This window comes from Eumetopias jubatus, unplaced genomic scaffold (genome assembly GCF_037043125.1).
Source record: "Eumetopias jubatus isolate StellerSeaLion01/CBP00866 unplaced genomic scaffold, mEumJub1_p1.0 scaffold_16, whole genome shotgun sequence".
Lineage (NCBI taxonomy): Eukaryota > Metazoa > Chordata > Mammalia > Carnivora > Otariidae > Eumetopias > Eumetopias jubatus.
Genome location: NW_028274822.1, coordinates 36970437 through 36982500, shown reverse-complemented (window position 1 = coordinate 36982500; position 12064 = coordinate 36970437). Strand labels below are relative to the sequence as shown.

At 49.2% G+C, this 12064-nt stretch overlaps 1 protein-coding gene across 9 annotated transcripts in view; it reads left to right on the top strand.

The window, feature by feature from the left end:
* The first annotated feature begins 1885 nt into the window (after positions 1 to 1885).
* Positions 1886 to 12064, top strand: part of MOCOS (molybdenum cofactor sulfurase) — a 65508-nt gene continuing 55329 nt past the window's right edge. For 4 of the 9 annotated variants that reach the window (XR_015766929.1, XR_015766928.1, XM_028098280.2 and 1 more), the window contains exons 1-3: positions 1890 to 2111; positions 8761 to 8850; positions 11821 to 11887. Coding sequence is in view for 5 of the 9 variants with exons in the window: in XM_028098280.2 (XP_027954081.1) it covers positions 1970 to 2111; positions 8761 to 8850; positions 11821 to 11887 (299 nt within the window). In the remaining 4 variants the exon portion in view is untranslated. Of the gene's footprint in view, positions 2112 to 6205; positions 6289 to 8760; positions 8851 to 11820; positions 11888 to 12064 lie in introns of those variants that run through there. The other 5 variants (XM_028098282.2, XR_015766930.1, XR_003608299.2 and 2 more) reach the window with 5 other exon arrangements.

Here is a 12064-nt window from a genome sequence, read left to right as displayed (position 1 = left end):
GAACCTCAGGCCCCAACCCAAACTTATTGGAATCTGTATTTTAATAGGCTTCCAGGCGATTCCTGCAAGTTAATGCCTGAAAAGCCTCACCTGGAGATCATCCCTGGGAAGAAGAGCACTGAAGGAGGGGTGAGTGGCATACACACTGGACAGTCTCTGAGGACCAACTCTCAGCCCTCTCCCAACTTAGACATGGGGAAACTGAAGCCCTGGGGACCACAGAGGCTTGTACCAGAGAGGCTGCTGGACACATTTAACTGGTTGGGCTCTGGAAGTTGATTTCACAGGAGCTGACTTGTCCACCTAGCTGTGTGCTCTTGAGGGAGTTACTCTACATCTCTGACTTAGCTTCTCTGCCTGTGAGAGCCACCCCATAGATCTGCTTATTTAACTGTGGAAGAATGAGTACAGGTAACGGTGAACAGGTGCCCAGGGCATACCTGCTCAGTGATGCCAAAGAGCAAATTCAGGCATTCATTCACGAATACATTCATTCCTTACAGAACAAGTATGAATGCTTGTCCAGTAAGGACCTGGAGATCTGGCAGTGAGGAGGATGAGCCGGACCTGTCTGCAGGCAGAGACCACCTGAGCATGGGGGCACCCAGGGAACTGGCTCTTACAGCTGCAGCCCCAGGATGGGGAACCTCTGGCCAGAGCCATTATAGACACCCCCCCTGCGCCCCACCCCACTGCAATCTGGTATTGGGGGGCTGGGCCAGGAGGGGCAACACTGCCTGGCCCTCTGGTGGCTCTCAAGCTGGGCCAAGCTGCAGCCCTCGGGATGCTTTTTATACAGGCAGAGTCTGGACCCAGGGATCCGCCTGGACATCATCATGCATCCCAAGGGCCTGAGGCACCTGCACTGGGCTACAGCAGGCTTGGCTGCGGTGCAGGGGGTGAGCTTGTGGGACGGGCGCCCTTCCCACCTCCTCCCACCACGGTATGCTTCGAAAGCCAGTGGTCCACCCCCCCTTGGGTGGGTCGCCCCACTGGGCCCACATCTGAGGCACTTCACCTGGCTCCCGGCACTTTGTCCCCCTCCACAGCAGGTTCTACACTAGGCCCCCTAACTTGGTTCCACACCAGGCCCCTCGCCTGGGCCTCCATTACCTGGTCATCTTTCACTCCATCCTCCGAAGCGGGCCCTGCCCCTGGGATCGCAGCTGAGTTCTCCCTGCCTCGTACCCCGCGTTGTGCACCTGCCCACTCGCTCCCGCACCCGGTCCGCACTTCCGACACCCGGCCTTGGCCTGCCGCTCAGTACTGAGGCACTGGTGCCCCGGGACACAGCCGCTCTGACTCCGGCACCCAGGTTGCAGGCCCAAGGCGCAGGAGTCGCATCCGAGCTACCGTTTCGACGGTGCGCAGCCACGGAGACCGTTTTAACCAACCTCATGGATCCCCAGTCTTTTTCCTTTTCCACACTTTGCTCAGCCACATTTTCAGACACGCGGAGCACACATCCCAGTGGGGAGCAGCAAGAAGTCTCCCGGCCACGGCCACGCCCACAAGGGTCCCGCCGCCGAGAGTGAGGGTCCCGGGTGCTGTGCGGGGCTGGGGACAGGGAGAGCAGGGCCGGGAGGATCGCCAGGTTTCAGGATGCCTCGCAGGAAAAAGCAGGGCGTTACTTCTGCCACCAGCCTCTTCGTGGGACCATGGATAAACGAGAGCTTCGTGTTCCACGGGTCTTTGGCGGCACCTCAGTGGGCTCCACTGGGAAGTTTAAAGAGATCACGAAAACGGGCATTTCCTCGCCCCGCCCCTAGGAAAAGGGCCGCAAAGAACTGAAACTCCGTGAGTCAGCGCGGCTGGCAAGCGGGGCTGCCCGGAGAGGCGCCGCCCTCGGCCGCGGACCAGGTGCCCTTGGAGGACCCGGAGGTGCGGCGGGGGCGGAGTCGCCGCCAGCCGGCCTCGGCATTTCCCCCCGGCCCGGCGGCCTGGACGGCGCGGCGGGCGGCCCTGGGTCATGGCCGGCGAGGCGGCGCCCGGGGGTGCCGAGCTGCTGGCCTTCGCGCGGTTCCGGGAGTCGAGCAAGCAGCCGCTAGCCTATGGCTATGGCCCGCGCAGCTTGCGGGAGCTGCGCCAGCGGGAATTCAGCCGCCTGGCAGGTGAGGCCGGCCGGACCACCTGTGTGGGGTGGGCAGGGAGGACGTGGCGGGCGCGCTTGTGTTCTGGAACTGACGTGGAAGGAGCTGTGGCGCTAGGTGGGAGCAGCTCACCTTATTTGGGATACATTTTGGCTCAAAGACCTGGACGGACGTGTCCATGCGTCCGCTTCGTGGACCCAGCTCCCTGAGGTCGCACCTGCAGCCCAAGATTTCTTGCTCCTCTAGCTTCTCAGACTTTCCCGTAGGGCAGGTCCAACCTACTCTCTACTCACCTGTCCTCGCCTTCCGCGGGTCTGGCTTAGGGATTCCTTTTGCTCTCGGTTGCCACGAGACCCCCGGCTGAAAGGTCCGACTGGAGCCAGGGTTGCAGAATGCAGGAATATCCGGCGCTCCTGACTGTTCAGGTGCTCGTCTGCGGACGGGTGCAGTGCGTGGGTGGCCCGTGCGCCGGGTTGGGACCGCGCCTCGGGGGGCGCGCGCGGCTGGGACCGAGAGGTACAGCCGCTGGAGGCTGAGCTCGCAGCATCTTTTATTTTCGAAGCCTCATTTTTCTCCCTCGTGCAGTCAGAACAATGCCTCCGAACTCTAGCTCGCTGGGGCACTCGCATTAGCAAACCGTGCAGTGTGAGCTTTAAGTACAGGACGAGCCTGTAAATTGGACACGAGCACCGAAATCACAACGTCCCTTTGATTTCCGCAAGGCAGAACAGGCTGGTTAATTTTAAAACGAAGGGCGCCTGGGTGGCTCAGTCGGTAAGCGCCTACCTTCGGCTCAGGTCATGATCTCAGGGTCATGGGATGGAGTCCCGCTTCGGGCTCCCTGCGGAGAGCCTGCCTCTCCCTCTGCCTGACGCTCCCCTTGCTTGTTCTGTCTCTCTCTCTCTGTGTGTGTGTCAAATAAAATAAAATCTTTAAAAAATAAATAAATTTTAAATCGAGCTCCACCTGGCCCCGTGGCCTTGCCCAGCCATTGCTGCAGGGCAGGAGGGCTCCCACACCGGTGGGGTCTCACTCTTTGGCCAGGGACCTCGTGTGAGGGTCTACTGGAGCCTCAGAACGGCCTGCGGGTGGAGCAGGGAGGGACCGAAGGTAAGTGGGCATGGTCGTGGCACCAGGCACTGGGATTTGAGGGGTACTTACTGTGTCACGATGAACAACTGTGACTGCTCCCCAGCTTGTGGCAGAACAGCAATAGCGATCTCACAGTTCATTAATCAGGTAGCTGATTTCAGCTCTTCTGGGTCATTCCCTCGTGTTTGGGGTAGTGACCGTTTTGTCCCTTTGGGGGCTCTCAGGGCTGTGGCCTCCACTCTGTGTGTCTCCTGTCTGTACTTCAGTAGGGAATCTCAGGAGGGAGACAGGGGACCCTCTGGGGGCCTCTCTACTACCTCCCCATTCTTCCCAGTGGCACATTCACGTGGAGGAGCACCTCACCCCTCCGGTTCCACCCGCCCTCCCTGACAGTTTGTATTTCGGAAATCTCCACCCGAGAAGTAGGCTGGTACAATGAACACCCACAGGTGTGGAAGGAGGGAAGGAGGCTCCCCATTCTTTTGAAGCAAATCTCAGAGGCTGTTAGCGTGCAGTCCGTAATTATTTCTGCACCACACCTGCTTAATCCCATAATCCCTCCAGCTCTGGTCCCTCACACCCATCACTGGCTGACCTCTCCCCTCAACACTCCCCTGGGAAAGTAGAGGTATGTTCTGGGCCCCTCCTTGTTTCAATGTGTCCCTCTGAGAGCAGCACCTTTTCCCTTGAATGGAAAATTTAAATGTGATAGCCAGGGTCTGAGGCTGACCTTCAGAGCCCCTTTAACATCTACTGTATTGTATTCTGTCTGTCTGTCTCTCTATCTAGTGCAAGTTCCCAGCATTTCCTCTACATTAAGACTTCAAGTAGACTTTTTGTGGATTAAATCCACCCATCCCACAGCTTGGAATCTTGGAACATATCCACTTTCTTTTTCTCTCATGGGGCAGGGAAAAACAAACAAAACCAAATAACATAGCTTTCACCTCCTCTTCCTTTCTCCTTCCTCCTTCCCCTCATAGTTTTTGTGCAGGTTTGAGAGTTTATCTGGTTAACGAGTAGCTCTAGATAATTACATGCTTAATCTTCAAATGCTGAAATATTTTGCCCAACCAATGGGATGGGAATTCCCTTGTCTGGGTGAAGGGAGCCTATTGAATTTTCAGATGTGGTTCAAATGGTTCTTGAAGTCTCAGGGTGCCAGTGGATGGCCACTCACCCTGTGTGGAACTGAGAACTGAAGAAGCATGATCTAGAAGAGACCCTGGAATTTCCTTCTTGAAGACCCAATGCCAGTGGGTTTGGGGGTCATTTGCCTGATTCTTCTAATAATAGCCAAATCTCATGAAGCGTTACTGTGTGCCAAGCACTAAACTGGGCTCTGTTTACCAACTCTTTTAACTCCCATCCCATCTGCAGATGAATGAACAGGGACCCAGAATGGCTAGTGGTAGAGCAGGATTCAATCAAGTTGGTTGACCGGGATTCCGCACTGTTAACCACGATGCTAGCTGACTCCTTCCAAGATCACATCTCTAGCTAATCTAACATGGCTGCCTCGTTTTGCAAAATTCCTGGACCAAAGGCCAAAGCAGTCTTCTCCCAAAAGCCTTGCTGGCCCTGCAGAAGACCATGGCCATGGCATGTGGTGTTCCCTGGGGACCCCTCAGGTTTCACACGTGCACCATGTCTTCACATAAGCATCTCCCTGATGCCCAGTGGGGGACAAAAGCCTTTCTTTTAGCATAGTGCATTTGTATTTCTGAATCTTCAGTTAAAGAGAACATTATTCTAAAACTAACTTTTTGGATTAGGTAGTACATTTACACAGAACTCAAAAGGTGCCAAGAGAGGGTAAAGAATGGCCAGGGAGACCCCTCTTACTCCAGCCACAGCCATAGTGGCTGCCCCCGAGTCAGCTCCTGCCCCTTGGGTCCTGTGTGCCTTTTGAGTTGTTGTCTGTATTTATATGAGTGTGTACAGTTTTTTTTTTTATTACACAGTTGAGCCAAAACATCTGTTACCTGACATAGTTTACATTTATTTGTTTATGGTCTTTCTCTGTCACTCTCATACTAGCTTCTCTCTCTCTTTTTTTTTTTAAGATTTTATTTATTTATTTGAGAAAGAGAGAATGAGAGATAGAGAGCACGAGAGGGAAGAGGGTCAGAGGGAGAAGCAGACTCCCTGCTGAGCAGGGAGCCCGATGTGGGACTCGATCCCGGGACTCCAGGATCATGACCTGAGCCGAAGGCAGTCACTTAACCAACTGAGCCACCCAGGCGCCCCTAGCTTCTCTTTTGTCTACTCTTATGTCTCTGCTACTTAGAACAGTGCCAGGCACACAGTAAATACTCAATAAACATTTCTCTAATGTAAAAATACAAGAAGCTAGGAAATAAAAGGAAACTTAATTGACCTGGTAAAGGCTATCTACAAAAAACCCTGCAGCTAATATCACACTTACTGGTGAAAGACTGACAGCTTTGCCCGTAAGATCAGGAAGAAGACAGGATATCTGGTCTCACCACTTCCATTCAGCATTGCACTAGAGGTTCTAACCAGGACAATTAGGCAAGAAAATGAAATAAAATTTGCCCAGATTGGAAAGGAAGAAGTGAACCATCTCTATTTGTGGATGACACGATCTTATATATAGAAAATCCTTAAAGAATCCACATATAAAACTGGTAGAACTAAAAAACAAGTTCAGCAAGGTTACAGGATACAAGCTCAATATACAAACATCATCCTGATTTCTATACACCAGTAAGAAAAGCTATGCAGATGAAATACAGGAAAGCATCAGAAAGAATAAAATACATAGGAATAAATTTATCAAAAGAGGTACGAGACTTAAACAGCGAAAACTACAAAATGTCATTGAAAGACATAAAGGAAGACCTAAATCAATAGAAAGACATCCTGTTTTCGTGAATTTGAAGACTAAACATTGCGAAGATGGCAATACCCCCCAAACTGACCTACAGATTGAATGTCATTACAATCAAAATCCCAGGTACCTTTTTGCAACAATTGACAAATTGATCCTAAAATTCATACAGAAATGGAAGGGACCCAGAATAGCCAAAGCAACCTTGGAAAAGAAGAAAGTTGAAGGACTCACATTTCCCAAAGAAGTAAAGTAAGTAAAATTTATATAAAGTAACAGTAATCAGGGGCCCCTGGGTGACTCAGTTGGTTAAACCACTGCCTTCAGCTCAGGTCATGATTCCAGAGTCTTGGGATTGAACCCTGCATCAGGCTCCCTGCTCATGCAGGAAGCCTGCTTCTCCCTCTGCCGGCTGCTCTTTCTCTCCCTCTCTCTCTCTCTCGCTCTCTCTCTGTGTCAAATAAATGAATAAAACCTCCCCCTGCTTGTGCTCTTTCTCTCTCTCTCTCTCTCTCTCGCTCTCTCTCTGTGTCAAATAAATGAATAAAACCTAAAAACAAACAAACAAACAAAAAAACAAACAAGGTAACAGTAATCCAGACAGCATTGTATTGGTATGAGAACAGATTCATAGAACAATGGAGTAAAATTGTAAATCTAGAAATAAACACATATGTCTATGGTCAATTGCTTTTTAACAGAAGGCCAAGACTTTTCAATAGAGGAAAGAATAGTCTCCAACAAACAGTGTTGGGGCAGCTGATATCCACACGCAAAAGAATGAAACTGGACCCCTACCTCACACTGTACTCAAAAATTAACTTAAAATGGGTCAAAGTCCTAAATATAAGAGCTAAAAATATAAAACTCTTAGAAGAAAGCATAAACAATAATCACCAAGACCTTTGATTAGGCAATGGTTTCTTATGACACTAAAGTTACAAGCATTAGTAACAATAGAAATAGACAAATTGGACTTGATCAAAATTAAAAACTTTTATGCTTCAATGGACACCACCAAGAAAGGACAATCTGCCGAATGGAAGAAAACAGATGTCCCCACAAAAACTTGCACATAAATAGTCATGGCAGCATCACTTATAATAGACAAAAAATGGAAACAACCCACATGTTTATCATTGGATGAATGGGTAAACAAAATGTGGTGCAGCCACACAATGGAATGCTATTCAGTCATAAAAAGGAATGACATGAAAATATGGATGCACCTGAAAAATATTATGCTAAGTGAAAGAAGTCAGACACAAAAGGCCATGTAGTATATGCCCAGAATTGGCAAATCTGTAGAGAGAGAAAGTAGGTTAGTGGTTGCCAGGGACTGGGGCTGGATGATTGGGGAGTGACTGGTAATGGGTATGGGCTCTCTTTTTGGGATGAATGAAAATGTTGTAAAATTAGATAGTGGTGATGGTTGCACAGTTTTGTGAATCTGCTAAAAATACCACTAAAAGGGTGAATTTTATGATATGAGAATTATATCTCAAAAAGCTGTTAAAAAAGAAACAAAAAAATCCATTCTGCACAAAACAAACAAACAAAATTTTAAGTGAATGAAGGAAGGAACCAATCTATTCACATTGTATGTTCTCAAAACTGTATCTCAGAGTTTGCTCCATGCCAGTACTTATAAAATACTAGATGTAGGTACAGGAATTCTTTATTTTAAACACATGTTCATGGATATTTAAGTCATTTCCAATCTGCTACTATTGCAGACAATGTTGCACTAAATGTCCTCACATGCAGGCCATTTCACAAACCATGAGTATTTATAAATGAATTCCTGGAAGAGGGATTGTTAGGTCAAAGAGGGTTTGCATTTTATTTTATTTTATTTTTTAAAGATTTATTTATTTATTTGAGAGAGAGAGAGAGAACATGGGGGAGGAACGGTGGAAGAGGGGAGAGAGAATCTTAAGCAGACTCCCTGCTGATTTTGGAGCCCAATGTCGGGCTCGATCCCACGACCCCGAGCTCATGACCTGAGCCAAAACCAAGAGTCGGATGTTTAACCAACTGTGCCACCCATGTGCCCTGCGGGTTTGCTTTTTAAAGTGTTACCAATATTGCTAAATTGCTGTCCATAAAAAAGTTGTATCACTGTAGCCTCCTACCAGCCATGTACCAGTGGGCCTGTTTTCCAGCACCCTCACCTACCGGTGAGTTACCCAACCTTCTGGTCTCCACCGTCTGATGGGAAAACCTCGGTATCTCATTCTCATCTAAATTTGCCTGTCTCTGTTGATGAGAGAGGCTAGAAAGATCATTTACGATCCTAGTACTGTCCAAAGCTCTTGGAGCTGTCCTAGGGTTGAGGGGTATAGAATTCACTATGGGAAGGCAGAATCAGGGCTCGGCTGCCAGGGAAGCAGCAAGGAAATCCCAGGGAGGAAGTGAGTCATAATGTGAAATTGCGTTACTGTCGTGAATCACAAATGTCTGTTGGGCTCCTCCTCTGTGTGGGATGTTGTTCCAGGGTCACAAAAGAGCTGGCTAATCAGGAAGGCTTGCTCGGGCTCTAAAGGTCATTCAAGATGGAAAGTGCAACCTTTCATTGCTCATGCCTCCACTTGGATTGAGGAGCTCCTATCAGGAGGCTGGGAGAAGTCAGTAGCCTGGTGGTGCCCCCTGCTCAAGCTCTAGGTGAAATGAGTGGAACACGTCTGAAAAATAACCACAGCTTTATTCTGTGTTTTCTTTCAGGAACTGTCTACCTTGACCATGCAGGAGCCACACTGTTCCCCCAGAGTCAGCTCACGAGGTTCACTAATGATCTCATGGAAAATGTTTATGGTAAAGAACAACACACCAAAACTGATTTTTGCACTTGATAGGAGCCAACTACATTCAGCTGACATATCTCTGCTTACTAAATGTCAGATTAATAGACCAGGACTGTGCTGAGCACACAGAGCTGAATGGGTCCCATGGGAAAAGGGGTTCAGCAAGCCCTCGGGTCAGTCCCTGTAACACATGCGCTGCCAGGATAGGAAAAATGAGCTCAGGGACACACAGTTTACTTCCAGAAGGAGGGGTCAGTGTCAGAAGGGCACAGAGGTACAAAGGTGCTGTGTTTACGGGATGACCCTGTGGGATAGTACAGGGCGGAGGGTAGGGTGGTGGGAAGGACATTCATGCATTCTTTTTTTTTTTTTTTAAGATTTATTTATTTATTTGAGAGAGCGCATAAGCAGGGGGGAGGGGCAAAGGGAGAGGGAGAGAGAGAACCTCAAGCAGACTCCGCACTGAGTGTAGAGCCCGATGTGGGGCCAGATCTCACGACCCTGAGAGATCAGGACCTGAGCCGAAACCAAGAGTCAGACGCTTAACCAACTGCGCCACCCAGGCGCCCCCATTCTTCTACTCCAAAAATGTCTGTTGAGCCGCTTTGCCATGGGGAGCATGGTGCTATCTTGAAAACAGAGGAAGCACAGTCCCTGCCTTCATGGGCTGTGATCTAGTCAACACAGGACTTTAATCAAGTGAGCTCCCAATAAATGTAAATGACCAGCCCTCTGAAGGGCTGTGAACCAAAGGCAGGTGTGGCTGCAGAGCCGAGCCACAGCACTGGCAGTGTGAGTGTCAGAAAAAGCTGCCTTAGGAGTGGGGTGAGTCCTGGACGATGAGCAGGGAGTCACATGGGAAAGAGGAGGAGAAGGGCATTCCAGACAGAGGTGCTAGCATGAACCAAGACCCTTAGTGGTTCCAGGAATTAGCCCCGGAGCACAGAGAAGGGGCAGAGAGTGGAGGAGGTCTGAGTGGAGAGGTAGGGAGGGGCAATGTATGTGCCCTGTGGAGTTCGATGTTTATTCTAGAAAGCATGGGCAGTCACAGCAGCATATGATGAGGAGGTAAGCCTGGAAAGGGAGCCTGAATTAAAGGCAGTGGTAGCAGATGCAGCAGGGGTGGGAGCGGTGAGTGCCCTGGTGTCCTGAACACTCACTTCAGGGACTGCCCCAGATGCTTGAGCTCCACCCTCCCCCTCCGTTCTCCCTACAAACTAGGGTACAGGTGCTGCTATCACACAAGCTAAGGTATAGGTTCTGTCCTGTTTTACAGGTGAGGAAATTGGGCCCCAGACAGAGTAGGTGGCTAACCCATGGCCACGCACTCAGGAAGCGCCCAAGCTGGGGGAGCTGGATCTCCAGGCATTGGGCTCCAGAGCACCAGCCCTCACCCCAGGCCCCCTCAGTTCCTGACAATTTTGTCATGCCACACTAAGATCCTGGGCAGCCAGCAGATCTTTAAATCTGGGGAATAGTTTCTAGGGGAAATGCCAGCGAGGGACTTTATTTTGATCTTAATCTGTGATTTGCAAAGAGATCCACAAGTCTTGAACCTTTGCAAGAGTTATAACTGTCGGAACTTTGAGAGGTGACAGCATCTAGACTGTAGGTGGTGCTAATGTTGTGGAGCTAAAAAACCAGGGCATTGAGAGACAGTAAGGGTAAGTACCAAGTCCCACTGGTTACTAGTGCATATGGAAAAGGAACATTGGTAGCTTCAGTGTCCAGAAATCCAGTGTGACCAGATGGCACGGTATGAGAAAAGAAATGAACAAACCCTAAAACAAAAAAGGCCAAGACTGCATTAACGCGCACCTGTGGTCCTGCTCCCGAGAAATACTTGTGCCTGATCCCTGCACGTCTCGCCCCTCGAGAGGTCTGTGTCCTCATCTGGGGGCCGTGTTTTGAGGGAGGTAATGATACTATGGGACACACTCAGGGGGGATCCAAGGAGGGGAGGAAAACTAGAAAGTGAAATTAGGAGAGACGTTAGCCTTGAGAACAGGCTAAAGAGAGATGTGATGGCCCCCTTCACATATTTGGAGGAATTAGATGTGTTCCTGCAGGAATGATGCCAGTTGCAGGGGTGTGAACACAGGGCAACAGATGGGGATTTAGATTAAGTGGTGCTCATGGCTCTGTCTTATGGTTGGGGGAGAGGGCAGCCTCCTGAGGTTGTGTACTTGGTTCCCTGGAATTACCAGAATCCCCTGTCAGGGAACTTGCAGAAAAGGTTCTTACATTGGCCCAGTTGCCTGTGAGTTGACCTACAGCTCCAGAATGTTCTTCCTGGATCCCACCTCGTTCTACGGGGATTGGTTTATTTTTTTAAAAAATTGTTTAGAAAAATTGAGTTATATTTTACAAATCATAAAATTCATCTATTTCAAATGTACAATTTAGTGATTTTGGTAACTTTACCAGGTGGTGCTGCTGTCACTATAAATCATTTAGAACATTTTTCGTTCCCCCAATAAGATCTCTGAAGCCTATTTATAGTTAATCCCTGTTGCCCCCTCAGTCCCAGGCGACCACTAATCCACTACTTTCTGAATCCCTTTCTATACCATTGTCTTTACTGGACATTTCATATAAATGGAATCATACAATATGTGACCTCTTAGCATGTTTTTGCGGGTCATTCCTGACGTAGCCCGTAGATTGTTCCTTTCTGTTGGGAATATTTTCCCATTGTGTGGGTATATGGCAACTTGTCTCTCTGTTCATCAGCTGATGGATATTCATGTTGTTCCCAGAATTTGGCTTTACCAAAAAACCTGCCTATGAACACTTCTGTGCATGAATCTTTGTGCGGACATGTGTTTTCATTTCCCTTTAGTATATAGGAGTGGTATTGCTGGGTCATATAGTAGTTGTATGCTTAACTTTTTGAGAAACTGGAGGAGAGGGTTTTAGAGGAACACAAGAGGAGAAACAGAAGTCGTGACTTGGTGGCTTTGTCTCTGTAACCTGCCAGGTAATCCTCACAGCCAGAATATCAGCAGCAGGCTCACCCACGATACCGTGGAGCACGTGCGCTACAGGTGAGTGGCAGAGGCACCAGCCTGTGTGGGCACTCCCAGGTGGATGGACTTCTTTCCTACCACCCACCGCATCCCACAAAGCTTCCGAGTTGGTTTGAGGATGATCACATTCAGCTAAATGGTCACGTGCCCTGACAAACATCAGGGCCAGAGGGCAGGAAGGTGAGCGTGATTAGG